The 27,981-nt window shown below is 60.1% G+C and overlaps 1 protein-coding gene across 3 annotated transcripts; it reads right to left on the reverse strand.

Moving 5' to 3' along the window:
* On the reverse strand, positions 519-27,853 carry GMEB2 (glucocorticoid modulatory element binding protein 2). Of its 3 annotated transcripts, none has more exons than XM_021077553.1 (10): positions 27,487-27,853; positions 15,078-15,262; positions 13,059-13,156; positions 12,384-12,511; positions 7,756-7,859; positions 6,123-6,280; positions 4,187-4,258; positions 3,807-3,944; positions 3,431-3,553; positions 519-2,864 (listed from the first exon to the last, which is right to left on the reverse strand). In XM_021077553.1, exons 2-10 carry the CDS (start codon positions 15,206-15,208, stop codon positions 2,206-2,208), a joined length of 1,611 nt encoding a protein of 536 aa, XP_020933212.1. In that variant the 5' UTR covers positions 15,209-15,262; positions 27,487-27,853; the 3' UTR covers positions 519-2,205. The 3 variants fall into 3 exon arrangements, with proteins under 3 accessions (XP_020933212.1, XP_020933213.1, XP_020933211.1); XM_021077554.1 differs by lacking the exon at positions 27,487-27,853 and adding an exon at positions 21,491-22,546; XM_021077552.1 differs by lacking the exon at positions 27,487-27,853 and having other exon boundaries at positions 15,078-17,366.

Below are 27,981 nucleotides of genomic sequence, written 5' to 3' on the forward strand. Positions count from 1 at the left end.
ACATGGGGCTAACAAGCGCTCAGCCGCGACCCTCCAGCGCAGGCTCACCAGGGCCACGTCGCATCACACAGACAGGACACAGTTCTGGGGACAGCAGCATCCAGCCAGCTGCGCAAGCCAAGCTCTAGAGACCTCACCTCCACTCTGAGGCCACGGTGACTGTCCCGCTCTGGCCTCAGGCCCACTCCCACCCTCCACTGCCCACTTGCTGCGCGTGGTCTCTCCCGGCCGCCCAGGCCCTAACACCGAGCGGCCCCTCTGTGCGCTCCACCCCTGGAGAGGCTGTGCCAGTTTTGCCTGTAAGCAGTTAGAGCCGGCCCCGCTCACGTGGGCATAGCCCACCGCACATGGGGGAGGGAGGCTGGGACGGCCAACAGCTGGACCTCGGGGCAGCAGAAGGGCCCCAGGCGCCCAGACTGCTTGCTCCAGAGCAGGGGGAGAAGGCCAGCAGACACGGTCACAGGGGGCTCAGCCCCACGTCACTGACCTGCTCACAGCTCTCATCACAGAGACGCAGCTATGAAAAATGCTTTTATTTTAAATCAAAGTACCAAGCAGATACTTGCGAAACAACATACAAAGTAGAACTTAGGGCCTTCCCCTTCCCACGCTGCCCTGAGCCCCACAGACCCAGGCCTGCCTCCCTGAAACCCGAGCCTGGGTGGCCCAGCGGTTGGGGGGAGCTTTCCTCCAAGAGGGGAACCGGCCCTCCCCATATGCCGGGGCTCAGACTGCCAGGCACCGGTGCCATGGGAGCAGCTCCGGAGCACTGGGCACGGCCACCGCGGGCGGAGGGGCGGTGAGCCTGGGAGTCCACCAGGAAGCCGGCTGTGGACTTGTCTCCATGGCTCTGAATGGAACTCCCCTCCTGGAGGCACGGGGCCCGCGGGCGGCAGCGGCTTTTGAGGACACAGCAGGCCTGATCGGGCAAAGGCTCCCGGTTTCACGAGGGACCCGGCTGGTCCGGGCGAAGCCAACAGCTCACAGCGCCCGCGTTGGTCAGCCGGGAGGAGCACGTGACAAAATGACGTCGCACTGAAGCCAGTGTTCCCGCAATGACGGCCGAGCAGACACAACAGAAACAGCCTTGTGCTGGCGTGGGGCTGGGGTGCCTGACGGACAGGACGGACAGACGGACGGATGTGGCCCGGGTCCCTCCAAAGTGCCAAGCAGGCAGTGGCTTCTCTCTGGGTCTCCGCAGGTGACAGATGCGCAGGAGACAAGGGGTGGCCCTGGGGACCCCCAATGCAGCAGCTCGAGGCCCCTCCCTGGTCCTCCTGAGTCCAAGACGGCGAGTGCAGATACCCGGCCGCAGACAGTCTTCCCACGAGCGCCCGGACACCGGCCTCAGCCAGCGGGGTCAGCCCACCACCGGGCGGGTCCCCCGGCACACGGAGCACAGGCTCATGGCCCCGACCTGAGGCACGAACCCTCCGCGGCCCTGCCCGCTCTTTCCTTGAGCACCCCGCCCTGCCGCCGCCGCCGCTGCCACCGCCGGGACCCAAGCCCCCTGGTCCCTGTGTACAGAGCACTCAAACCCAGGGCCGCTCGGGAAGCCTAGGCACTCAGCATCGTTAGGCTGAAAAACGCTACAGACCTGACTCTTGCTAGAAGCCTACTGAGGAGTTCACTTCAAACACCCACAGAGCGTGTGCAACGGCCCTGAGCCTCTGCCGGCGGCTCGGGCCAGGCGAGTGTCCCTGGGCCTGCACCCCGAGCCCGGGTGCCCTGCAGCCTCCCCGAGCCACATGCAGACCTGCAGCACCACGAGGCCCGGCCCAGGGCGGGAGAGCCGGCGCTGGCCCCACTAGACCTACAGAAAACTGTGGGAAGAAACAAATCCATAGGATCCACGGTTTCCACACTTGGGGACGGTCCCCAAGTCTTGTGTGAGTGACGGCCTCCCCCTCCACCGCCGCCGCCGCCGCCGCCCGTGCACCTGGCCCCTCGGCTCCCACCTTGCTCCCGCCCCGGGCCCAACGTGTAAACAGGGTGAATAAGCGACAGATGGAAAAATGGATTTCCCAGGAAAGCCGGGGGTCGGAACTCGGAGGCCGCGCCGCTTGGCTGTTTTGGCGTCTCCTCCTCTCTTTGGTTCGGCAGCCCCGCGTGGCCCGCCGGGCGCCGGCGCCGTGCTCCTGCCAGCCCTGGGCTGAGGGAGGCGGCCAGGTCTGTGCCCGCCAGGGGCCTCGCCCTCGCCAGCCGCTACTTGTGCCCGTGACCCTCTGCCATGGCGGCCACCTCAACAGTGGCCGCGTGTTCCTCGGGCCCCGGGGCGGCCACGGCGCTCTCGACGGCCCCCGTGGGCACTGTCACGATGGTGCTGCCCCCAGGCGACACCTGGGCCACGTTCTGCAGGGCGGGGCCCAGGCCGGGCAGGGTGAGCAGCTGCAGCGGGCTGACCACCTTGACCACCGTGCCGCCGTCCTGCACGGCCGCTGTGCTCAGCACCGTGAGGCTGGAGGCGTCCGGGTGGATCTCCACAGCTCCGGGGAAGGCGCTGCCCGAGGAGGCCAGCACCGTGTAGCCGCCAAGCAGCGGCGAGGCGGGGGAGCCGGCCGGGGCGGCCTGGGGGGCGGCCTTGCCCAGCACGGGCGAGGGCAGGGCCGACACCACCTTGCCCAGCGGCACGCCGGCGAGCTGGGAGACGGGTACGCCGGGCGTCAGGGCGATCTGGGCCGACTGGGCGAGCACCTGCGAGGCGATGGCGGCCGGCCCGGACGTGGCCCTCGCCAGCCGGGGCCGCTTCACGGGGGGCGGCAGGGAGACGGGCGTCAGCGTCATGAGCACGTTGCTGAGGTGCTGAGACTTGTGCTTGAGCTCCTTGGCCCGGCGGCGGTGCTCGTCACACTGCTGCTCCAGGGCTGCGGGGACAGGGACAGGGCGTGACCGCGGGCCGGGGGACACAGGACCACCCACAGCCGATCATGACCGGGACCTGTCCCGACGTGGCGCCTGATCCCCTGCCCCTACAGTGATGCTCTGTCCTGTGCCCCCATGTCCCCTGCAGTGACGCTCTCCGCAGAGGCTGCCCTACGGGACCTGCTGCTCCGAGGAAGCAGAAGCGTCGTCTCGGAACAGCCACCTCGAGCTGCCCGACGTGGGGACAGGCCTTCCCTGTTCTCTTTAATGTGCTCCAATCGTCCTAGGAGTCGCAAGAAAGCTACCCTCGTGACACTTCAAGATACGCAGGTCGCAGCAGCGCACTCCCCGGCCTGCTTTGCGCGCAGAGGGACCCCCACCCCCACCCCACCCCACGCCTGGGCTGGGAGCTGGGCTCTGGGAGGGAGGCGCCGCCTCACAGGTGCGCCGTGGGGTCGCGGCGACTCCGCGGGCGGTCTGGCTGGGGTGGCCTAGGTGCGGCTGCCCGCGGGCCTCCGACGTTCCCTCGGGAAGAGCTCGCCCTCCCGGCTGAGCGCGGCCAGCGTACCTGCCAGGTCCCGGGCATACTGCTCCCGCGAGCGGTCCATCTGGCACTTGTGGCTGGCCAGCACCTTCTTCACCAGGTCCAGCATGCCGAAGTTCTGCACGATGTTGTTCAGGAGCACGGCGTCTGCGGGGCAGGGCGGGGCGGGGCAGGCACGCGCGAGGCCGTGAGACCGTGAGCAGGGCGGCCGGGTCCCGATGCTAGGACTCGGCTCCCTCCCAGCGCCAGGAGCGAAAAGGCTAACTGCCCGCCCTGCCCACACTGCTGGGCTCAGCCCAGAGCTGGGAGGAGCAGAGCGCACCCCGCCCCAGCCCACCCACCCCGAGCGGAGCAGGAAGAGGCCCCGGGCGCAGGCCTGGGGCCAACCCAGAGCCCTCACCTCGGAGCTGCAGGGGAGGGTCCTGGACCCGCTGCTGCAGGCCCTTCATGGTCTCCACCAGCTCCTGGTGGAACTCCTGTACGACCTCGTCCAGCAGGCCGGCGTCCTTGAGCCCCCGCCAGAAGGCAAACGTGTCATCTGCGAGGGGAGGAGAGGCTGGGAGCCAGGGAGCCCTGCAGGGGTAGCCCCGCTGCGGCTGCGAGGAGCTGCCCGGTGACATGGCTTTGGTGTCAGCAGGGCCCCCAGCACCACGTGCGGGCGTCCAGCGGCTTGGCCTAAGCAGATCCCCCACGGCCCACGCTCGCTCCAGGGGGCAAAGCGAGCGGCAGGGAGAGCCCGCCTGCCCCACACCCCAAAGAAAAGCTGCAGGAAGGCCCTACCTCCGACGGCCGTGGCCCAGTCCCCAGGGTCCTCGCAGGCCTCTATGGTGATGGTGGCAGGAGCCCCGTTCACTGCAACCAAGACGCCAGGTGAGCCTGCCTGCGATGGGCCGGCATCCCGCCCGCCACCTGCTGCAGCTCCATCTCCTTCGCCCCAAACATCCCCAAATTAGCAGATGCGTGAGTACAACGGAGGGGCCACGCGCCTCACGCTCTGAGCTCACTGCTAGACGCCACCAAAGGAGCTCAGACCCCTCCCCGGGCCCTCAAGGCCCCAGGGTCCCTGTCACCTTCGTGGTGAGCGCCTATGCCTGTAGGCTGGGGGCCTCGGACACCTTCCTGCCTGGTCTGCTCGCGGGCCTGTGGCCTGCCCCCCCCCCATCTCTGACGCCATCGTCTGTCTCCACGGCTGCCGCCGTTCCGATTTCAGAAGTCAGAGGTGGGACTCTGAGGGACGTGTGCCACCCAGGCTGGTTCCCCTCGCAGCCCATTTCCAGCGTCTGCAGAGCCCCGGACTCGCTCGGGTTTGGCCATGTGGGGCTTGCCCGGCAACCTAGCACCGTCTAGGCCTTCTGACCGCACGCTGGCACCTTCCACGTCCGACAATGAGGCCACGCCGGGCACCTCAGATGCCTGACAGAACTTCTCGAGTCTGGACTCACACAGAATCTCTTTTTTAAAATTATTATCATTACTATTTTTCATACAGAATCTTTAACTGCACGATGATGCAGGTGCTCTGCGAGCCTCAGCTGAAAAAACCACCTCGCAGGTAAAGCAACAGCCTGTCCCAACCATGAGGGACAGCCGTTCAGAACTAAGTCCCAGCCCCACTGTGGCCTTTGCTGGACACGGCACCCTGACTGGAGGTCAGGGCCCGCCCCTCCTGGAGACCGGTCCCCACGGCCACACTTCAGAGCAGAGTGGAGAGGAGGCCCTCCTTCCGCAGAAGCCGCTGGCCCACCAGCACTGGGACGCGGCCTCCCTGTGTCTCGGGGGGGGGGGGGGGCCTTTGCCGGGACGAGCCCCTCCCACACGGCCTCTGCCACCCCAGGGCCGGCCCCCGACAGCAGGCAGCCTGCAGGTTCCTGGGGCTCCCAGGAGGGGCTCCAGCCCACTCAGGGAGGAGCAGAGAACTCACCGGGGCCAGTGCCTGGACCTCACTTTGGCCCCGTGCCTCCCTCTGGATCCTCCAAAGGACAAGGCGAGGCCCCTCCACGGACCACCGTCTGGTCAGCGGTGAGGGCAGTCCCTGGCCGAGTGACCAGCGGGCAACGCCAACAGGGAACACGGTACCCAATTTCACTCTAGGTTTCATTTTTTTTTTTTGTCTTTTTTTGCTATTTTTTTGGCCACTCTCACGGCATATGGAGGTTCCCAGGCTAGGGGTCTAATTGGAGCCGTAGCCACTGGCCTACACCAGAGCCACAGCAACACGGGATCCGAGCCGCCTCTGCAACCTACACCACAGCTCACAGCAACGCCGGATCGTTAACCCACTGAGCAAGGGCAGGGATCGAACCCACAACCTTATGGTTCCTAGTCGGATTCGTCAACCACTGCGCCACGACGGGAACTCCTAGGTTTCGTTTTAAAAGCAATCTCCACACTCAAAACCCAGAGAGAATCCCGGGTGTGTTCAGTGCTTCTGCCATCGAGAGCCACAGACGCCGACAGAGAAGACGCCATAAACTCGTTAGCAGAGCCCCAGCAGCAGGGGACACGTGCCAGGGCCAGGACCGAGTGCCACAAGGCCCGAGGCTGGGGGTGGGCGCTGGACGCTTCCTCACTCTTTACACGCGTCTCCACAAACGCAGCGCTGTGTCTTGTGATAAAAATGACCTGAAGAGAGCGGCATGCAGCTGGACCTCCTCAGCGAGGAAGGAGGTAGCCACTGGCCCCGGGCCCGCAGGGTCAGCCGAGGGCCAGCACGTACCGTCAGCCGTGGCGGGTGTGAGAGGGATGTACTCGGCCGGCGTGGGGCTGCCCAGGGACGCGCGGGCCCCCGAGAGGTCGATCTTGGTGCTGCGGCAGGTGTTGGAGCAAACCCTGTCGTGCTGGTAGAAGTCCAGCTCGCCCGAGTCCATGATCTTCCTGTGCAGGGGAAGGTGGGCGTCACACAGGGTCCCCGCCAGCACGGTGCTGCTCTGCAGCCCGCCCACCAGCCCAGGGGGCAGCCCTGAGGTGAGAAACCCCAGTGGTGCCCACAGCACCAGGGCCTCAGGCTTCCCACTGCCAACTCGAGGCTGCCACCTCCTGCCTCAGTTTTCCCAGGAAGGTTCTCATGTCCCCACCCTGCCCAGCCTCCCCCCAGGGATCCTGGATTTAAGCTCAGCACATCTCAGCTCGCCTGCCTCGCCCCCTCAAAGGGTCGGATGGCTCTGGGGGGCCCGCCTCCCTTGGCCTTTGGGCGGCATGATGGCACCTCCCAGTTGTGCTCTTCCAATGAAATGGCCACAGCTGTGCCACCAAGACACTCAGCTGGGGGAGGGGGGGGTCAGGGCTGAGGAGGACGCAGAGCTGCTCCGCCTGACGGAAGGGGAGGTGGGAGCCGCTGGACCCCGGACCGCACTTCCCAGGGCAGTAAACGCTCAGGGACAGCAGGAAGTCGCTTCTCCCAGGAACGAATACGGGCAGGAGAGAAGCCCCCTCGGCAGCAAAGCAATGGGATCTGGCTGCACTGGACGCCATGGAAAAGAGCGGCCGCCTATGGACAGACATGCAGCAGCGGCCCAATCAGAGGCGTGAGCTGTTGCCCCCGGGGCAGAAAATGTAACGACGTGGACGTCAGGCACCCACACTCCTGGGGTATAAACTCAAAAGCCTAGTCTGTCCTCAGGCTTCTTGGAAGGGGCATCACCCTTCCCGTTTCCCAGGTGGAAAGGAGAGGGCGCAAGGCCCCACATGCCCTGAGTGGGAAGCTCCAGCCCTCGGCATCTCAGATTTGAGGTCTGGGTGAAGGAGTCAGGAGCTGGCTGGAAGCAGGGAGTTCCTGTCGTGGCACAGCAGAAACAAACCCGACTAGGAACCTTGAGTCCGCAGGTTCGATCCCTGGCCTCTCTCAGTGCGTTAAGGATCCGGCATTGCCGTGAGCTGTGGGGTAGATCGCAGACCTGGCTTGGATCCTGCGTTGCTGTGGCTGTGGTGTAGGCTGACAGCTGCAGCTCCGATTGGACCCCTAGCCTGGGAACCTCCATGTGCCGCAGGTGCAGCCCTAAAAAGCAATAAAATAAAATAAAAAGCAATAAAATAAAAAAGAAGAACAGGAACCAAGAGGGCATGAAGGCCAGGTCACGAGGCCGGGCCAGATGCAAACTGCTGCACAGCACCAACAGGCTCCTGGCCAGTCAGGGGCGCCTCTGGTGGAAATCCCGGAGGACAGGAATCCAGGGGGTCTGACAAGGTCACGCGCCCACGCGCATAGCGGTGGGCAGCAGAGCCCAGGTCCCCTTCTCCCCCTAAGACAAGCCTCAGCCCCCAAACCAAGTGGGAAGGCGTGGCCCCGGGCCCCGCCCCTCGTCCGGGCCCCGCCCCTCCGCCGGGCCCCGCCCCACCCCGGGCCCGCCCACCTGAGCATGATGCCGTTCATGCGAATGGCCCTCTTCCAGTCCTTGAGGGTGGACTTGCCCGCCAGGTGCACGAACTCCTTCGGGCTGATGACGTGCTCGTCGTACTGCGGGGAAGAGCAGAGCGGCGTCAGGACGGGTCTCCCCGCGGCGCCTCTCCGGCAGCCCTCCGCCCAGAGCCGCCCCAGATGCCCCTCAGCCTGCCGTTCAGCGTCGCCCGTGGCTATGCTGCCCTTGGGCAGGGGGCTGGGGCGGCTCTCACCCCAGCCTGGGGCCGCAGCACCCAGACAGGCACCCAGCAGACCTCCCGGGAACACAGTTCACTCGTACATCCATCATGGCATTGACTGGAGACCCGCGCGGGTCCCCAGGGACACCCTCTTCACAGCAAGGGAGCCAGGCCCACCTCGAAGTCAGGGCCTGTTCTCTGGGCGCGGGTCCGCTGGTTTCACCCACCAGCGGAGCTCGGGTGGCGGGAGAAGGGGCGGTACCTCTCCCACCTCGTTAGGTGGGCGATTACGGGAACTGAGGACCCCCAATCAGACTGCGTTTACTTGGGAAACGAGCAGCCTGGGGGTGGAGTCACAGCCTCCGCAGAGGCAGGAACAAAGGCTCCAGCTCTCGGGCGCCCGGCAGTCCGTGTCGGGCCGAGCGGGGATCGTCCCGCCACTGGGGCAAAAGCACCAGAGCTCGCAGACAGGCCACACCAACTGCCCAGCTCCACAGCTGGTGCGTGTTGTACAAACAGCAGATTCGTGACAACCTCGTCTTGGGCAGATCTCTCGGTGCCATTTCCAACAGCCTTTGCTCCCTGCGTCTTCTGGTGACTCTCGCAGCATTTCCGACTTTTCTGTTGTCAAAATGTTTGTTAGGGTGGCCTGGGATCCAGAATCCTTGATGTTAGCACCATGCCGCCCAAGTCTCAGAGGGCGTCAGCATTTTTTTCAGTGGCCGCACCCGCAGCATATGAAGTTCCCGGGCCAGGGACTGAATCTGAGCCACAGCTGCAACCTACGCGGGATCCTTTAACCCACTGCGCTGGGACAGGGGTGGAACCCCTCACGTCTACAGGGACCTGAGATGCTGCAGTCAGATTCTTAACCGGCAGAACCACAGCCGGAGCACCAGCAACAAAGCCTTTGTAAGCGAAGGCACGTACGTGGTTTAGACATCAGGCCACCACCCCGCTAAGCATCTAGCGTAAACGTCGTGTCCGCATGTGCTGGGAACCCAAAAAACCCGTGACACACGGGCTCGCCACACGGGCTCCACCGAGCCGGTCTGGGCCCGAACCCGCAGCACAGCTGAGGGCTGCCTTTATCTCCTTCACGCTCGGTGCGGCCAAGGCCGCCAGCCTGGGAAACCCCTTGTGAGAGAAGCGCGGAGCGGGGCCCGAACCAGGCAGGCCGAGGGGGAGGTGGTCTCTGGCCACTGCCGGGGAGCACAGGGGCCACCCCGGGCCGGCCCCCGCATCTCCGCCCCGACACCCTCCCCGTCGCCTCTGGCTCTGCCTGCTCGGAGGCTGCAGGGGCTCATGTCGGCTCTTGGCGGGCCGGGCCCTCCTCTGCTTGGGCAGGCGTGCTCCGCTCTCGGGTGGACGCTGTGTCTGGCCGGGCTCACTGATCCCGCTGGGCCCGGCCGCCTGGCCACGCAGTGCGGGGGCCTCCTGGCACGCGTCCCGCCTCAGGCACACCCGAGAACACCTGCCTGGAACCACCTCCCCGCGCCTGAAGTCACTTCTTGGAATACCTTCCAGCTGTGACTTGCTGGCGGCAAACGCAGTTCTGTCTGAAAACACACTTTCCCTAATTTTTGAAGGCCTCCCTGTGCACGCTGTCCTCTCCCAGCTCAAGGACGCACGGCGTCCCCCAGGTGCCTTGAGGTCTTAGCTCCACAGCTCTCACTGTTCCATTGCTGTCACCTCCGTATGTCTCCTTTGCTTCTAACTTCTTATCCTGCAGCGATTTCAACCTTAGGGAGCAACTGCAGGAAGAGCACCCAGCGCTCCGCCAGGCCCTGGTCCGCGGCCGCGGCTGAGCTGCCAGAGTCCCCCAGGCCACCTCTTGAGGACAAGCTTCCTGTGCAAGCCCAGCCCACGAGGTCCGGAAACCGTCGGCAGCCCGTCACTGCCGGACCCACAGCAGAACTCTCATTGCGTGAGCGGCCCCCAGACTGGCCTTGGTGGCGACTCTTCTCTCTGACACAGGACACTCTTTGCCTCCTTGACCACAGCAGCCCTGCAGCCCGACCGTGTCCTCCTGACCTCAGCTTCTGTGAGGCATGTAGGTCAGCTCTTCTGCAGATAAAAATTGTGCCCTCAGGGGGTTTTTTGCTTTTATTTTAACTAATTTATTTTTAGGGCTGCATCTACAGCATATGGAGGTTCCCAGGCTAGGGGCTGAATCGGAGCTGTAGCCACCGGCCTACGACAGAGCCACAGCAATGCGGGATCTGAGCCATGTCTGTAACCTACACCACAGCTCACGGCAACGCCGGATCCTTAACCCACTGAGCAAGGCCAGGGATCCAACCCACAACCTCACGGGTCCTAGTCGGGTTCGTTCCTGCGGCGCCACGATGGGACCTGCGTGCCCTTCTTGTGTCCAGTGTTCTCCAGAGTGGAGGCAGGTCGTGCGTCTTGGCAGCAAGGCCGCGGAATCCCCGCCCACTCAGCCCGAGGCCGTGAGGGGCATCATCACACGTTCGGGGGGATCCGCAGGTGGCCCCCCCGCTGCCGCCACCGATTGGCCCCTGTGAGCAGTGCTAAGCCATGAGGTGCTGAGGCCAGCTGCTCCCCAGCAGCTCCCCGACCGGCTCTAGCCCCTCTCCAACTATGTGCGGGCATAAGGGCTTTACCTCTGCCCTGAAATGAAACCAGGCCGAGCGACCCAATGCATAGGCGTGGGCCCGCCGAGCCTTGCTTTACCCGTGTTATGGCCCCAACTGTCGCTCGTTAGCATGACGGGCAAGTAACCAGATGGAGCCAGCAGGAGGTCCCAGCATCTATACAGCTTTTTGTGCGTCTTTTTAGGGCTGCAGGTGTTGAATCAGAACTATAGCCACTGGCCTACACCACAGCCAGAGCAACGTCAGATCTGAGCCACGTCTGTGACCTACACCACAACTCATAGCAACGCCAGATCCTTAACCCACTGAGCAAGACCAGGGACTGAACCCACGTCCTCAGGGATACTACTCGGATTCATTACTAGCATTGTTCGATGCCAGTTGGGTGAGGTGCGAAAGGAGCGCCTCCATACAGCTTTTGAAACGTGGTTGGTTTCTTTTTATTCATTGAGTGGGGAGCTGCTAAGCCTCTTGAGCTGAGGGCTGCTCTCTCTGATTGTTATGAAAGATCTCAGACCCCATCTCCCCCAGAGTTCAAACGGACATGTCAGACTTTCGTTGCTTCCACTTTCCTCGCGAGGTTTCGGGGACAGTTTTCCGGATAACTTCCTCACCTCCATTTTCCAGTTCACAGACTCTCTCTTCAATTGTGTCTAATCTGCTCTAAGCTCCATCCACTTTGTGTTCAATTTTAATTCTATTTTTCTAGTTTGCTTTTCCAGATCTGCTTATGCTTTACTCATGTTCAATTTCTATTTTCTAAAGTAAACTGAACGTATTTATTTGATATTCCAGGCCTCGAAACTGCAACCTGCAGCACTTACAGATCTGCTTCTGCTGTGCGGTTTCTACGTGCTTTGCTTCCTTGTGTGCTCAGTGTTTCCTTTAGTTCTGTTTTATTGTGAGCTATTCCTTTTCTTAGAACGCTGTCTGCCAAAATTAGCTGAAACCTGAGACAGAGATGAGCTCTTCCAAAGAGGATTCTTCATTTGCTTCTGTCAGATTCCTGGGGGAGCTGCCAGCCAGGAACCACTTACAACTAAACTCTCAGCTTAAGGTGTTCAGACGGTACTGTCCACACGTGAACCCTCAACAGAGCTCCCTATCCCACCTGCCGCTAAGACCTGAGTCTTTTCCTGTTGTGGGGACAGAGGAGCTGGGAGGACAGACCTGAGGCCCCCAGCACCGAGGGCAGAGGCCCCAGGAAGCAGCAGCCTCACATGACACTCTGCCCCCAACACACCCTGGGTCCCTGGGTTTCACCGTCTCATCTCCAGCCCACAAGCTGAGAAAACCCATGTCAGGCAAAAGCTCTCAGGCAGACGCCAGGGCTGGTGCTTGGCCTCCCCTACAATTCACCCTTATTCAGGCTCTGGGCCTATTTCTTCCTCTTTCCCAGCTTAAGGAGGCATTGAGAAGATGTTTTATGACATCTTAATTAGGATTCTGGTTGTTTCAACACAAGGTGTGTCTAGGTACCTAAGCTACTGTGTTGCAGAAAGAGCAGACCACCCCTGTGTCTTGCTCATGGCCGCCAAGGAGTCTTTGCAAAGCATCCTCTCATTCAACCTGCCCGGCAATGTCACCAGCAACCCCACGTGAACAGAGACTCACTGCCCCGAGGCTCCCCTAGTGTCCCAGTGACAACCCTATCTGTCCCTGAGGCTCTTTCCTTCTCACCCCTGGAATAGGGGTCTGTTTGCTTTGCAGCTGCAGTTCCAGGCTGGGCCGCCTTCCTGCAGCCTGGCACGCGTGCCTGTGTCCCGGCTGCATGGAATCCTCACCTGAACACACTTGACGTTGATGCCGGGGCACACGAACTTCCTCCAGATGAGGTTGGCCCTGCTGTCCCCGCAGGTGATGGGGTACACGATCTCGGCCTCCAGGCTCTCCTCCTCTTCAGCCATCTTCACTTCTCACCAGGGAAAGGGGGGATACAGAAAATCAGTTACCACGTCTCCAGAGCACTTCCTACAAAAGCACAAAGTTCCCCACTGACCTAGGAACCAGAAATTAAAAGCCAGGAGGGACTGAGTCAGGACCGAGGTGGGCAGGGGCCCTTCTCATCAGCCTGAGCTCGAGAGCCGCTGCGGGAGACAAGCTTTACCTGGAACAATTCCAGAGAAACCCCTTCTTAACATCCGGCAGACTGCCGGCCACTGGAGAAGGCCAGAGATGACAGACTCCTCGCCGCCACCCACCGCGAGCCACGGCGACAGGAGCCGCAGGGCGGAGCTCTCCCCCAGGCACAGGCCAAGGCCACGAGGGGGCCCTGGGCCGGGGTCCTCATGGCGGCACAGGCCACTGCTGAGAAGAGCCGGCAGGGGCCCTCGGGCGCCCGGGGCCATCACCCAGGGCACCTAAGCTACTGTGGAGAGGAGGTACCGCCCGTCCTGTCGGCGGCAGGACCGGCCCCTGGGAAAAGCTCTGGAGCCACAGGGAGAACGAAGACTCCCTACCTAACACGGCCTCCTTGAGCTGCGAGGAGGCTGTGAAGGCGGCGGCGGCGGCCGCGGCGGCATTTTCCGTCTCCATGCTGTCTTCCGTCAGGTCACCCCTGGGAAAGGGAGGGAGAGAGGGACGTCAACACCCCACGACAGCCAGCCCTGCGCGTGCGCGGCGCGTCCCGCCTGGCCGAGCCCGCAGCTGTGTCTCTGAGAGGCCGTCCTGCGGGCGGCTGCGTCCCTGCCGCCCCCACCGTGCCCGGTGCGTGCCAGCGGTGCCACCAGCCCACCAGCGTCTGAACAGGCAATGGATGCTCAGGCGGGAACGCTCAACCCCGTTTCTCTTTCTAACAAAGTTTTCTGTTTCTATAGTAATGACTTCGTATGGTTATAAAAACTAAAAAAAAAATGTTGGAAAGAAGGAAAGGAGCTGCCAGTGGGGCTCAAGGGATTACGAACCCAATTAGTATCCATGAAGACACGGGTTCGATCCCTGGCCTTGCTCAGTGGGCTAAGGATCCAGCGTTGCTGTGGCTGTGGTGCAGGCTGGCAGCTGCAGCTCCGATTCAGTCCGTGAGCCTGGAAACTTCCATACGCCGAAGATGAAGCCCTAAAAACACAAAAAAACAAAAATCAAAAAAATTTTCTGCATGGAAGGAAAATGTTTGCGTGACGTGCTGGCTTCCTAGAAATGCCACTTCCCCCAACGCCGTGACCTCAGCAAAGCAGGCTTCCCGACCTTGGAGCACTGCCAGGGTCCCTAGACGTGCAGCCAGGACAGACACCAGCACCTCAGAGGAACTAGCTGGCTTCACCCCGTCTTTTTTAAAACATGGAGCAACTTCTAACCAGTGGGATGACAGACACGACTTCCTCAGAGAAGTTAGAGACACCCCTCGGGCTGCGTAAGGGGAGCCAGTCCCAGCGCCCAGGGGCTCCCACAGCCTCCCCTCCACACAGGACAGCCGAGCCTCCGTGCCCCGTCAAGGCCAGACCCCACGGGGGCTCTTGGCTCCCACACTGTCTGCTGGAACCTTCCGCTGTGAGGACACCTAGGCTGCTGCTGGGAAGGCTCGCTGGGTGCTGGACCCACCCCGCGCCTCCACTCCCACCAGGCTGGGTGCCTGGGGATGGGGGCATAAAAGCCAGGCTCAGTGGCACCGGAGCAGCTCCCGGGGTGGCCGTGGGCGGGGGCTCCCCACACCATCCTGGCACCAGATGGAAGCGGCTCGACTGCCCTGGCTCTGCCCACGGACCCCCACCATCAAAGTCCAAGGCAGGGGCCTGGGTGCAGCCTCCTAGTGGCAGTGGGAAGTCACCAGAGGGCACGTGAAAACACCCGCAAGGGCCACATGAGGCCTTGGGCGGGAAATCCAAGGGCAAGATACGCGCTGCCCAAGAGTCACGCCCTTGGCCAGTGGGTGGGAGGGCGTCGCCACGGCCTGCCCGGCGTGGTGGCCCAGGGCCAGGCCCACGGCCACCCCGCCCGCCCGAGGGCAGGTCGGAAGCCTCGGCTCCAAGTGAGAGCTCCAAAGCCACAGGGACAGGACAGCCAGACCTGCAGCGGCCGCAGATCAACAAGCACAGCGACGAAAGCCCAGCCGCAGCGGGCAGGGCACCCTCCTCTCGGCTCGGTCCCCGGCGCCGCACCAAGGGCACAGCAGGGCTGAGCGCACCCGCCGGCCCTTACTGGGGACAGAGGAATAGGGGCGCCGCTGGCGGGCAGGCCCGCAGACTGCGCGTGGCCGGCTGACACCATGAGGACGAGAACAGCGACGGCTCCTCAAGCTCCTTCGGAAGAGCCGGCCCCCGAGGCCGCCCACGCGCCTCGCGCAGGAGCGGCGACTGTGCCTCGGGTTGCAGGCCGAGCCCTGGGCCTTGGGCAGCGGACACCGGGGGCAGCGAGCCTGCCCCCGACGGAGGGCGACGCCGGTCCCCTGCGCGCCCGGCTTACCTGTCCTTCCATCCGGAGCCACGTCGGCCCAGCAGCGCCCCCCCGCCCGGCCAGCCTCCCAGGACAGGCCCCGTCCTCACCCGTGAGGGGCCAGGTTGGTGGTGACCAGCACGGTCTTCACCTCCTCCACGCCGCTGCCGTCCACCGCCGTGTCGGGCGTTGTCACCACCACCACCTCCTCCATGTGGACGCTGACATCCGGGGTGGCCATGGCCCAGCCGGAAGGAAGGCGGCCTTGGCGCGACCCTGCGCCAGGGCCCTGGTCCTGCAGGGGCGACAAGGTGGGCACGGGTCTGCACAGGGATCTCCCTGCGTTTCGACACAGTGACAGCAAGGAAAGCGCCACGTGGGGCCTGTGCTCCCGTGAGGACAGAGGGAGCACGCCCCGTGGCCTGGGCAAGAGCTAAGTCCAGGCAGAACCACGGAGCCGCGGCGGCAGGGCCTGAAAGCCCGGGGGTCCCGTGCGGGAGACAGGGAAGGAGCCAGGCCCTGGGCAGATGCCTCTGGAGGTAAGACTCCTCGTTGTCACCTGTCCTCTGTGTCCCCAACCTGAACTCCGGGTAGTGCCCAGAACACTGTCGGAGACATGTCCTGTCTCTGCTCCGAAGCGCTGTCCCGCGTGGTTTGGTCCTTGCTGGCTCTGCCCCCTGGGCAAGGCCCAGTCTCGGGGACCTTGTGCTGGTGGCAGCCAGGCAGGCACCTAAACCCCGAGGACCTGGAGCCACATGGGTCCACCGGCTGCTCAGGAGACCTGCTCTCCTTCCTCTGACGCTGGGCCCAGGGCAGACCAGGAACGGAGGGGCTCAGCGCAGAGGGCACACGAGAGACCAGGCTCTCAGCCAGAGGACGAGGAACGGGGTGCCAGCGAGCGTGCGGGAGACTGTGGCGAGGGCAGCCGTCAGAAAGGGCTGCAGCCAGCGTGTGCGAAGGCCTGGGTCCCTCCTCACCTGTCCACGCGGGGACCTGACCCCAAACGGCAACCAAAGGTTGACGGACATCCAGTCAACCACCGCCCACCTCTCAGACTGGCCTTGGGTGGCACCTGTGGGGCAGATCCAAAGGCCCCTGCACACGCTGGAAGACTGAACTGCTTCGGGCCATGCCCGCCCACGGCCGGGCCCAGAAGCACAGCCCGGACCCGCCCTGCCGCACCGGAATGCTCCGTCCTCCGGGAGACGGAAACAGGACCAAGTCTCACAACACAATATTCAAGGTACCCAGAATCATCTACGAAACAAAGAACCAGGAGAGTCTGACCCATTCTCAAGGGGAAAAATAATGAAGAGACGCCCCTCCCAGGTGACCACTGGAGAGGCAGGGGCCTCCGGGCAGCTGTCGTTCGACCTCCTTGGCGGTGGTGCCACGGGAACAGAAGGCACAGCCAGGGGAGATGGGAGAACTGAAACCATAATGACAGAAGAAAAGAGCCGCTGGCGGGGCTCAGTAGCAGGATGGTGATGAGTGAGGAAGAGCTGAGTGGTAAGAACAAAGACAGACCAACACAGACGCCCCAGTCGGCACAGAAGGAAGAGAGCAAAACACACGGGATGGAACCTCGGGAACGAAGGGCCCGCAAAAGAGCTGCCCTCCGCAGCACTGGGGTCCAGAAGGAAAAAAGAAAAAAAGTGTGACACCGGAAAGAAAAACTTTGAAGAAAGAACAGCTGAACCCTCCCCACATTTAGTAAACAAGTAAACTTGCACATTCAAGCAGCTCAGTCAACCTCACACAGGACAGACTCCCCGAAGCCCACGCTAGACCCTAAACATCTCAAAACCAACAAAGCAGGAACACTGCCAAAGCAGCCGGCCAACGGGGTACGTATTTTCCACGTGCGCACAGCTCGGAGGCCTGGGGACCCCCCTCAGAGGCAGGACGTTCTTCCTGTGATGAAGGAAAGGGCCTCGGCTCAGGCTCCCCAGCGGCGGAAGGAGAGTAAGTCAAAGACATTTTCGGATAAAGGAAAATGAAGAGAACGGGCCACAAGCAGCCCTGCTCTAAAAACGCTGATGGTGGTGCCCCCTGGTGGCACAGGGCGTTCGGGATCCAGCGTGGTCACTGCGGTGGCAGGGGTTTGATCCCCGGCACTGGAACTTCCATAGGCCATGGGCTCAGTCAAAAAATGTTTAAATTGTAAAAATGGTTAAAAAAAATAAAAGCAATGCACACGGAGAACTCTGGAGAGGAGGCAAACTCAGCAGCGGGAAGCCCAGAACTGCGGGTGGAGGAAGAGCAACCGAATGGTAGCCATCTGGATGAAAGGAGTGAACAAGCTCCCCTTAAGCTCCTCTTCTTCTCCTTTTTCTTTTGGCTTTTTAGGGCCACACCCAGAGCACATGGAGGTTCCCAGGCCAGGGGCTGATTTGGAGCTGCAGCTGCCGGCCTGCACCACAGCCACAGCCATGTGGGATCCAAGCCGCATCTGTGACCTACCCCACAGCTATGGCAACGCCTGATCCCTAACCCACTGAGCGAGGCCGGGAATGCAACCTGCGTCCTCGTGGATGCTGGTCTGCGTCGTTTCCACGGAGCCACCACGGGAATTCCGAGGCTAAAAATGCCAAGCCCCTCTGAGCTTCAGAGTCGTCGTTACATCAGGAGATAGAACACGGGCCACAGAGCAGCCTCACAAACATGTGAACAAGGGGAACGCCTGGCCCGGGGGGAGATGGCCAGGCTGCGGCGGAGCCTGGAGCGAACCGGCGCTGCGGGAGGTCGGCGCTGCAGACCTGCTCGAGACGAGGCTGTCGCGAGCCTCTGGCTTGTAAAAGATGCGGCCTCTCCGGAGCACAAGAGGGAAGCAGAGTAACACCGGGAGGGCTGCGGACGGCACGGGTCCACGGACGGGACTTCTCGGAAAGGACACACCTGGCGGCGGGGAACAAACGGTGGTGCCAGAGTCGGGGCGGGGCTGGGATGTGGCAGAAAAGGACGGCACCAGGGCATCGGGGCGAGGGGACCGTTCTGCCTTCTGATGCCGGGGGCGGGGGGGGGGGCAATCCATCCAGGTGTTAACACGCACCCAGCTGGGAGTTCCTACGGTGGCTCAGTGGCTTGAGACCCTGACACAGTGCCTGTGAGGTTGCGGGTGGGAGCCCTGGCCCCGCTTGGGGGTTAAGGCTCTGGCACGGCCGCAAAGTGCCGTCTAAGTCCCGGGTGCCGCTCAGGTCTGGCGGCGCCGCGGCCGGGGGCTCCGATCCCACCCCGGCCTGGCACCGCTCCTCTGCCACGGGAGCGGCCCCCCACACGGAGCAAGCGAGCGAGCAACGGGAAAGGGAGCGGCCCAGGACGTGGAGACGCTGCCCCCGGTGAGCAGACGAGCAGGATGCTGAAGCCACCGTGGAAACGGGCCTGGCGGGCCCTCAGAGGGCACAGGATCATCCCGGGAGGCGCCGCGCCCTCTGAGAAGCGGCCGGGGGTCGGGCTACGCCAACGCCACATGCGCAGGGACCACGGACCGGCTGGCGGAGGAGCCGAGTCGCCACAGCGGCTGCAGGGGGCCGGTGAGCATCTCGCACCGAGAGCCCGAGGGTGTCCCTTCAGACAGCGATGCGTTGGGCGACCAGACCCCCTGGGCTAGGAGCGTCCCCTCCCCGGACAGACGCCTCAGAAGGAGCCCAGTGAGCCGAGTGGCCAGGCCCGAGGCCAGCGGGAGCCCCAGGGAGCAGGGCCGCGGCCCAGGCTGGCGCCTCCCGCTGGGTCCTCCCTCAGGCCTGAGCCCCTCCGAGCGCGACGTGGGCCTTCGCTGCCTCGCCCGCGGCGACGAACCGCGCTGTGTGCCACGTGTGTGCAAGAAACAGAGTGATTGGTGAACTGAAAACCGGCGACGTCTGTAGGTCCCTGTCCCGGGATTCGTACCTGCCCTAACCCAAGCCTTCCTCTGGGCCTGCAACGAACACCAGCAATTCCAGGTGCTCTTACACCAGCATGGGGATAACACCATTCACAGCGGCCAAGTGCAGAAAACAGAGCATGTGCTCGTCAACAGATGATGGAAAGAGGCGTTCCCGTTGTGGCGCAATGGTTAACGAATCCGACTGGGAACCATGAGGTTGCGGGTTCGATCCCTGACCTTGCTCTGTAGGTCAACGATCTGACGTTCCGTGAGCTGTGGTGGAGGTCACAGACGCGGCTCGGATCCCGCATTGCTTTGGCTCTGGCGAAAGGCTAGCAGCGACAGCTCCGATTCGACCCCTAGGCTGGGAACCTCCATATGCCGTGGGAGCCGCCCAAGAAATGGCAAAAAGACAAAAGCAAACAAACAGATGATGCAAAGAGTTCCCTCATGGCCTAGTGGCTAAGAACTTGGCATTGTTACTGCTGTGGGGCAGGTGCAGTCCCTGGCCCAGAAGCGTCTGCATGCCATGGGTGCAGTCGAAAAAATAATTTAAATTGAATTTAAAAATAAAGAGTACATTTAAAAAAACCAGATGATGAACAAAACGTGGTCCATCCACACAGTGGAAAACTATTCGGCTTTTAAAAGGAATGAACGGGAGTTCCCATTGTGGCACAGCAGAAACGAATCCGACTAGGAACCATGAGGTTGCGGGTTCGATCCCTGGCCTCGCTCAGTGGGTTAAAGATCTGGCGTTGCCATGAGCTGTGGTGTAGGTCGCAGACGTGGCTCGGATCTGGCATGGCTATGGCAGCTGCAACTCTCATTAGACCCCTGGCCTGGGAACCTCCATATGCCGCAGATGTGGCCCTGAAAGACAAAAAGACAAAAATAAATAAAAATAAAGTAAAATAAAAGGAATGAACAAAAGACACTGATGAAAGAAATCAAAGATGACACAAATAGATGGAAAGACATACCATGCTCTTGGATTGGAAGAGTCAATATTATCAAAATGACCATACTACCCAAGGCAATTTACAGATTCAATGCAATCCCTATCAAATTACCAAGGACATTTTTCACAGAACTCGAACAAAATACTTTAAAGTTTGTTTGGAGGCACAAAAGACCCAGAATAGCCAAAGACATCCTGAAAAGGAAAAATGGAGCTGGAGGAATCAGGCTTCCGGACTTCAGACTATACTACAAAGCAACAATCATCAAAACCATATGGTACTGGCACAAAGACAGACATACAGATCAGTGGAACAGGATAAAAAGCCCAGAATTAAACCCATGCTTAAACCCATGCACCCACAGCCAACTCATCTATGACAAAGGAGGCAAGGATATACAATGAAGAAAGAACAGTTTGTTCAATAAGTGGTGCTGGGAAAACTGGACAGCCACATGGAAGAGAACGAAATTAGAACACTCCCTGACACCATACATAAAAATCAACTCCAAATGGATGAAAGACCTAGATATAAGACCAGACACTATCAAACTCCCAGAGGAAAACATAGGCCAAACACTCTCTGACATAAACCACAGCAACATCTTCTCAGATCCACCTCTGAGAGTCATGACAGTCAAAACAAAAATAAACAAATGGGACCTAATCAAACTTCAAAGGTTCTGCACAGCAAAGGAAACCCTAAACAAAACAAAAAGACAACCCACAGAATGGGAGAAAATCTTTGCAAATGAATCGACTGACAGGATTAATCTCCAAAATTTATAAACACCTTTTGCAGCTCCATACCAAAAAAAAAAAACAACTCCATCGAAAAATGGGCAGAAGATCTAAACAGACAGTTCTCCAAAGAGGACATAGAGATGGCCACAAAACACATGAAAAGATGCTCAACATCACTCATTACTAGAGACGTGCAAATCAAAACCACGATGAGGTACCACCTCACACCAGCCAGAGTGGCCATCATCCAAAAGTCTCCAAACAATCAGTGCTGCAGAGGCTGTGGAGAAAAAGGAACCCTAGTACACTGTTGGTGGGATTGTAAATCGGTGCAACCACTGTGGAAAGCAGTATGGAGATTCCTCAGAAAACTAAACATAGAACTTCCATTCGATCCAGCAATCCCGCTCCTGGGCATCTACCCAGAGAAAACCACAACTCGCAAAGACACATGCACTCCAATGTTCATGGTAGCACTGTTTGCAACAGCCAAGACATAGAAACAACCTAAATGTCCATCGACAGAGGAGTGGATCCAGAAGATGTGGTCCATACACACAATGGAATATGACTCAGCCATTAAAAGGAATGAAATACCAGCACTTTTAGCAACATGGACGGACCTAGAAACCATCATGCTGAGTGAAGTCAGCCATACAATGAGACACCAACAGCAAATGCTTTCACTGACATGTGGAATCTGAAAAAAGGACAGAACGAACTTCTTTGCAGAACAGGTACTGACCCAACAGACTTTGAAAAACTCATGGTTTCCAAAGGAGACAGTTTGGGGCTTAGGGGATGCACTGGGGCTGTGGGATGGAAATCCTGTGAAATTGGATTGTGATGATCATTGTACAACTATAAATGTAATAAATTCACTGAGAAATAAAAAATTAAAATAAATAAAATAAAAATAAAAATAAAGGAATGAACAAAACTGCGATACATACCACACCATGGACGAACCTCGAGACGGGATGCTAAATGAAGCCAGACACAAAGAACAGCAACCGCGTGATTCCACTTCCACAAATGCACAGACAGAAAGCAGAACGGAGGCTACTCGGGGCTGGCGGGGGCTGGGGGCTCACTGCTGCCAGGGCAGAGTCACGAGCAGATGAAAAAGTTCTGGAGACGACGGTGGCGATGGCTGCACACGGTGTGAAGGTACCAAGGGGCACTGAATTGTGCCCCTGAAATGGTTTAAATGGTAAATTTCACGTGTGTCTATTTTACAAAATGAAAAATACTTTGTAAGTGCTACCAAAACAGAATTACCTATCATGACTAGGCACAGGCTCGAGAGTAGAGAACATAAAAATTTGCTAAAAAATAGAAACACATGCAGAACGTCACGTTCACCATACTTGCTAACGTACAAGCGACAGCCCCCGCCCCAGGGGACCAGACAAGGAGCGAGTCCAAGCACGGGGCGGGACCCTCTGGTCAGGGGCTGGGGGCACAGCCCGAGGCCGACTGCGCCTGGCTGCCGAGCTTCGCAGCCTGTGCGGTCCCAGCGCACAAGCGTCAGAATTAACCAGTCCAGATTCAGGCCCATCACAACACTTGGCCTCAAGGGCTCAAGGCTTCTGCCAAGTCCGCTCCGAGCACGTCCCCGCACACACATGCGCTGGAGGAAGGTCTGCAGACACACCGGTCGCTGGTCTCCAGACTCAGCAGAACCCACGGGTTCTGGGAGTGGGTCCCCAGACAACGCTGCGACAAAGGCCAAAGGTCAGGCCACGGGGAGGAAAGCAAGAGCCACGCCCTGAAAGCGACAGGGGTCTTCTCCACCGAAGCCCGGCCGAGCTGCAAGGAGTCTAGGACCCAGGCCCGCAGGTGAGTGGAGAGGGGGTGCTCCAACACAGCCGAGGACGCGGGCGTTGCAAAGGGAACGCAGGTACTGTGTTGGTTTTGGGGTTTTTTTTCTTGTCTTTTTTTTAGGGCCCCACCTGCGGGAGGGGCCCGGGCTAGGGGTTGAATGAGAGCTGTGGCGCCCAGCCTGAGCCACAGCCGCAGCCATGCCAGGTCTGAGCTGGGTCTGCGACCTATACCACAGTTCACGGCAATGCCGAATCCTTAACCCACTGAGCGAGGCCAGGGACTGAACCTGCAACCTCCTGGTTCCTAGTCAGGTTCGTTTACCACTGAACCACGACAGGAACTCCAGAAAGCAGGTACTGTAAATCAACTATACTTCGATTAAAGACAATTTTTTTGGTCGTGCCCACTGCATGTGGAAGTTCCTGGGCCAGGGATGGAACCCGTGCTGTGGCAGCGACCTCCGAGCTGCTGCAGTGGCAATGCTGGATCCCTGACCTGCTGTGCCACAAGGGAAATCCTAAATTTTTTTGTAATAAACTAAAATAAAATAAAAAAGTAAAAGCAGGAGTTCCTGTCGTGGCTCAGTGGTTAACAAACTCCATTGGTATCCCTGGCCTCACTCAGTGGGTTAAGGATCTGGCATTGCTGTGGCTGTGGTGTAGGCCAGCAGCTGAAGGTCTGATTCGACCCCTAGCCTGGGAAGCTCCAATCACCACGGGTGCGGCCCTAAAAAGCAAGAAAAAAAAAAAAAGCAGGCGAACTGAGAGAAGGCCCACATTCCCATCAAGAGCAGTGAGCTCCGTTCACTCCGTGACACAGGAATCCTGCGCGGAGGACCGGGGAAAGCTGGGGTCCGAGGACCAGTCAATCCGGGGTACGCTGCAACTTCACCACAGAGAGCTCACTCCGGTGCACCTAAACCTGGGGACCGAGCTGGGACGCTGGGCACAAGAACGCATTCGGCCTGCCTTGCTTTACACGGGTATAAGAAACGAGCGATGTAAGCAAAGGCAGCAGTAAAAAACCAGGAAAAATGCCATATTTAAAATGGCAACTAGGAATCCCCATCATGGCCCAGTGGTTAACGAATCCGACTAGGGACCATGAAGTTGCCGTGAGCTGTGGTGTAGGTCACAGACGGGGCTCAGATCCCGAGTTGCTGTGGCTGTGGTGTAGGCCGGCAGCTGCAGCTCCAATTAGACCCCAGCATGGGAACCGCCATGTGCCGCGGGTGTGGCCCTAAGAAGCAACAAAACAAAAAATAAAACAGAAGCCTCAGGACACCCTCACACACAGTGATCTGCTTTCCGTGACTGCAATTTACACCCGAGCCACCCACCGGGCGGCCTCCAAGGGGCGTGGCCTCCCCATGCCAGGCTCTCCAGGGCTCCAAGGCTGTCTTCAGAGGCTCCCCAGCCGGGAGAGCTGCCATAGTGAAGCGACTCACACGGGCAGACCCACCACACATTTCTAAAACACAGCTGTTTTTAGAAGTTCCCAGTGCAGCCCAGGGGAAACAAATCCGACTAGGATCCATGAGGACGCAGCTTCCATCCGTGGCCTGGCTCAGTGGGTTAAGGACCCAGTGTCACCACGAGCTATGGTGTAGGTGGAAGAAATGGCTTGGACCCTGCGTGGCTGCGGCTGCAGCTCCAATTCGACCCCCAGCCTGGGAACTTCCACATGCCATGGGTGTGGCCCTAAAAAAAAAGCAAAAGAAATGAAATTTTTAAATGAAATAAAATACAGCTGTTTTGTTCCAGACGTGGGCTTTAAGGAGCTCCCTGGTGGCTCAGAGGATTAAGGATTCGGCATTGTCACTGCTGTGGCTCAGGTCACTGCTGTGGCACAGGTTTGATCCCTAGCTCAGGAACCTCCACATGCCAAGGGCGCAGCTAAAAAAAAAACAGTAGTAATAATAAAATCACCTTTAATGTCCCAGTGCTCCAGGCTGCTGACTGCCCAGGGTTTGGCTTAGTGCTCTCACCACATGGGGTAGGTGGGTCCCCTTCAAGGAAAGCTGCAGAAAGGCAGGGATCCACATGAGAGGCAGATGTCCTCACCCACAAAACAGAATTCCTGGGAGTTCCCATCATGGCTCAGCAGAAACGAATCTGACTAGGATCCATGAGGACACAGGTTCGATCCCTGGCCGTGTTCAGTGGGTTAAGGATCTGGCGTTGCTGTGAGCTGTGGTGTATGTAGGTCACAGATGGGGCTCGGATCTGGCGTTGCTGTGGTGTAGGCCAGCGGCTGCAGCTCTGATTCTACCCCCAGCCTGGGAACCTCCATATGCCGTGGGTGCGGCCCTTAAAAAAAAAAAAAAAAAAAAAAAAAAAGACAGAATTCCTGCCTCTCCAATGGCAACTGCCTTAAGTTTCAAAATACACACACAAAAGCTACTTCACAGAAAAGAGTTCAAGTCCTTGATACGATGAGGTCCAGACCCAGAGCAGGTACAGCAGGGAGTGACCTGGTCACACCCCTGCTATGGGATCCCCCTCCCCAGCAGGCACTCCGGGCGGCGTGGCCCGATCCCAAAGCTTGGGTTCCTACTGGTGTGAACTGCACCACAGTTACCTCTGAGGTAAGTAAGATAGGAAGAGATTTCTTTTTTTATTTTATTTATTTTTGTCTTTTTGCTATTTCTTGGGCCATTCCGCGGCAAATGGAGGTTCCCAGGCTAGGGGTCGAATCGGAGCTGTAGCCACTGGCCTGCGCCAGAGCCACAGCAACACGGGATCCGAGCCACGTCTGCCACCTACACCACAGCCCACGGCAACACCGGATCCTTAACCCACTGAGCAAGGCCAGGGATCGAACCCGCAACCCCATGGTTCCTAGTCGGATTCGTCAGCCACTGAGACAACGGGAAGTCCCCACGAAGAGATATTTTTAAACTATCATTTTAGGGGTACAAATACAAACAAATGAGATGAACACATTGGTGTGCAGTCATCAGGTTCAGATCCGGCTCTCCTTTCCGGATCTTCTGAAAAAATCACAAGTATCTTCCTTTGGTAAAAGTACCACTAGAAACAGCAGAGGCCACACACCAGGGAGCCAGAGGCACCGTTTCTTTGATACTCAATGTTTCAACATGTTTAATTAGTTGCCAACTTTGCCAGCATTTAGTGTTCACATTAAAAAAATAAAGATTTCTGGCTTCTCTTAACACTGCCAGAAGCCACCCCGGGAGGTGCTCCCTCCAGCTCTGGCCCGGCCTCAGGGCACGACAGGTACACGCAAATCCTCCCCGCCCAGCCTGTCCTCCCAGAGTTTTAAAACGTTTCCTGTGAATAAACATCTTCTGAACCAGCACCCTGCTTAGTTTACTGTGTGACATCAGAGGTTTACTGAATCCATCGGTTCCACCCTGAACAGACTCGAGCACACGGGTGCAAGGTGTGGTGCACGGCTGGTGGGAGCATAAACTGGTGCAGCCACTACGAAGACAGTCTGCGAGTCCCTCAGAAGACTAAAAACAGAACTACTGTGTGATCAGCAGGCCCACGCTGGGTGCGCGTCCAAAGGAAATTAAATGCGGCTCTCCAGAGACAAACGCACCCCATGTTCACTGCAGCGTTATTCCCAAGTCGAGATACGAAGGCAACCTCGATCTCCACGGATGAACAAATGGACAAAAATTTGGTATACAGGAGTTCCCGTTGTGGCTCAGTGGTGAATGACTCCGACCAGGAACCATGAGGTTGCGGGAGCGATCCCCGACCTTGCTCCGTGGGTTAAGGATCCAGCGTTGCCGTGAGCCGTGGTGAGGTCACAACAGGGTTCAGGCGCCGTGCTGCTGTGGCTGTGGCGTACGACCCCTGGCCTGGGACCTGCCATACGCCGCAGGTGCAGCTCTAAAAAGCGAAATAAATCAAATAAAAAGGAAATTCTGCCGTTTGTGTCCACATGGACGAACACAGAGGATGTGGCACTAAGTGCAACGAGCCGACACAGGAGGACAAAACACTACATGACGCCTGCCTCTCCCACGAGGTATTTAGATCAAAAGAGTCAAACTCCAGACACAGGGCGGAGCAGGGTGGTGGCCGGGACGGGGGAGACAGGACCTATCAAAGAGCACAAAGTTTCAGTTACGCAAAGTCAGTCCTAGAGATCTCGGGATGGAACAGCACCCCGGCTGGACAGCACAGCACTGAACACTCAACATTTGGCTACTGAAGCCGCCGCCTTCTTTCTCTTGGCTGCACCTGAGGCAGGAACTCGGAAGCTCCTGGGCCAGGGATCCAACAGGAGCCGCTCAAGCTGCTGCAGTGACAACACTAGATCCTTAACCTGCTGCGCAAGACAACGGCTCGTTAAGCGCTCTCATCACGACAGTAAGAAAGAAAAACTCTGGGTGGGGATGGACAGGTTTAGGGCACAGACCGGGGTAAGGCTTTCTTGGGTGTAACATAATCCGGACCGACCACCTTGTGTACAGCAGTTATGTACAACTTCGGTCTGTTTAAAACAGCAAAAAGACTGATGTAATCGAAACGTCTAAGAGATCGCGGTTCTCCAGCGGAATCAACTGGGTGAACGCAAAGTTAACCCACTGTGTCCGGGTCACCGCTGGCAATGAACGCGTGTGGAGGAGCTCCCGCCGAGGGCTTCGGGGAGCCACGGTTCTCACCAACGGGTCAGCACGCACGCGGGCCGCCCACGCAGCCCCCAGGGGAGGCGCGGCCCCCACGGGAAGCGGGGACCCGCGCGGCCCTCCGCGGGGGGAGCGCCCACACGAAGGGGCCCCCACGCAAAGAGGCCCCCCAAGGGAGGGGGCCCACGCGAGGGGAGCCCCGCGAGAAGGCGGCCCCCACGCGGCCCCCGCCCCCCACGCGGCCCCCGCCCCGGCGCCCTCCGCGCGGCCCCCGTCCAAGGCCCTCCCCAGCTCCCGCCGCCCGCCGCCTTCCGGCAAGATGGAGGCCGCGCCGCCGCCGCCGCCGACGCGCCTGACGCGGGCCCGTGACGCCCGTGACGCCCGCCGCGCGCCGCCGCCCCTCCCCCGCTCCCCTCCCCCCGCCGTAACGTCCTGACGCTCCGCAGGGACCCCTGACTGGACGGCGGCGCGCGGCGGAGCGAGAGGCCTCGCCGCGGGGGGGCGGCGGGCGCTTACCTGGGCCGCGGCCGGGCCTGCGCGGGCGCCGGCGGGCGGGCGGCGGCGACGGGCGGCGGCGGCGGTGGCGGCGGCGGCCGCGGGCTGTGCTCCTTGTTGGGGATTCGGCGGCGGCGGCGGCGGCGGCGGCGGCGGTCCGGGCGCGCGCTTCCTAGTGACGCCGGCGGCGGGGCCGCGCACGCAGGGCAAGGGCGAGTCCCGAGACTTATTTTGCGCTCAGCGGGAAGGCGTGCGGTGCTAAGAAATAAGGCCTGGTGGGGCCGGTTGCGCCTGCGCGGGCGTGGGGGCGGGGCCCGGGCCCGAGGGGAACGCGGCGGCCCCGGCCCCGCCCCCGCCCCGCCAGCTGGCTTACGTGCCAGGGCTGGTGGACACACTTGCCAGGCGCAGCCTTCCCCGTGTGTCCAAGCACGAGTGGGGCGAGAATGTGTAGGGAGACTCGCTTAGGGCTGGGGGCGGGGAACGTGCATGCCCAATGAGTGACCGAAGCCAAATGCA

The sequence above is a fragment of the Sus scrofa genome, chromosome 17 (assembly GCF_000003025.6).
Source record: "Sus scrofa isolate TJ Tabasco breed Duroc chromosome 17, Sscrofa11.1, whole genome shotgun sequence".
NCBI classification, from domain to species: domain Eukaryota; kingdom Metazoa; phylum Chordata; class Mammalia; order Artiodactyla; family Suidae; genus Sus; species Sus scrofa.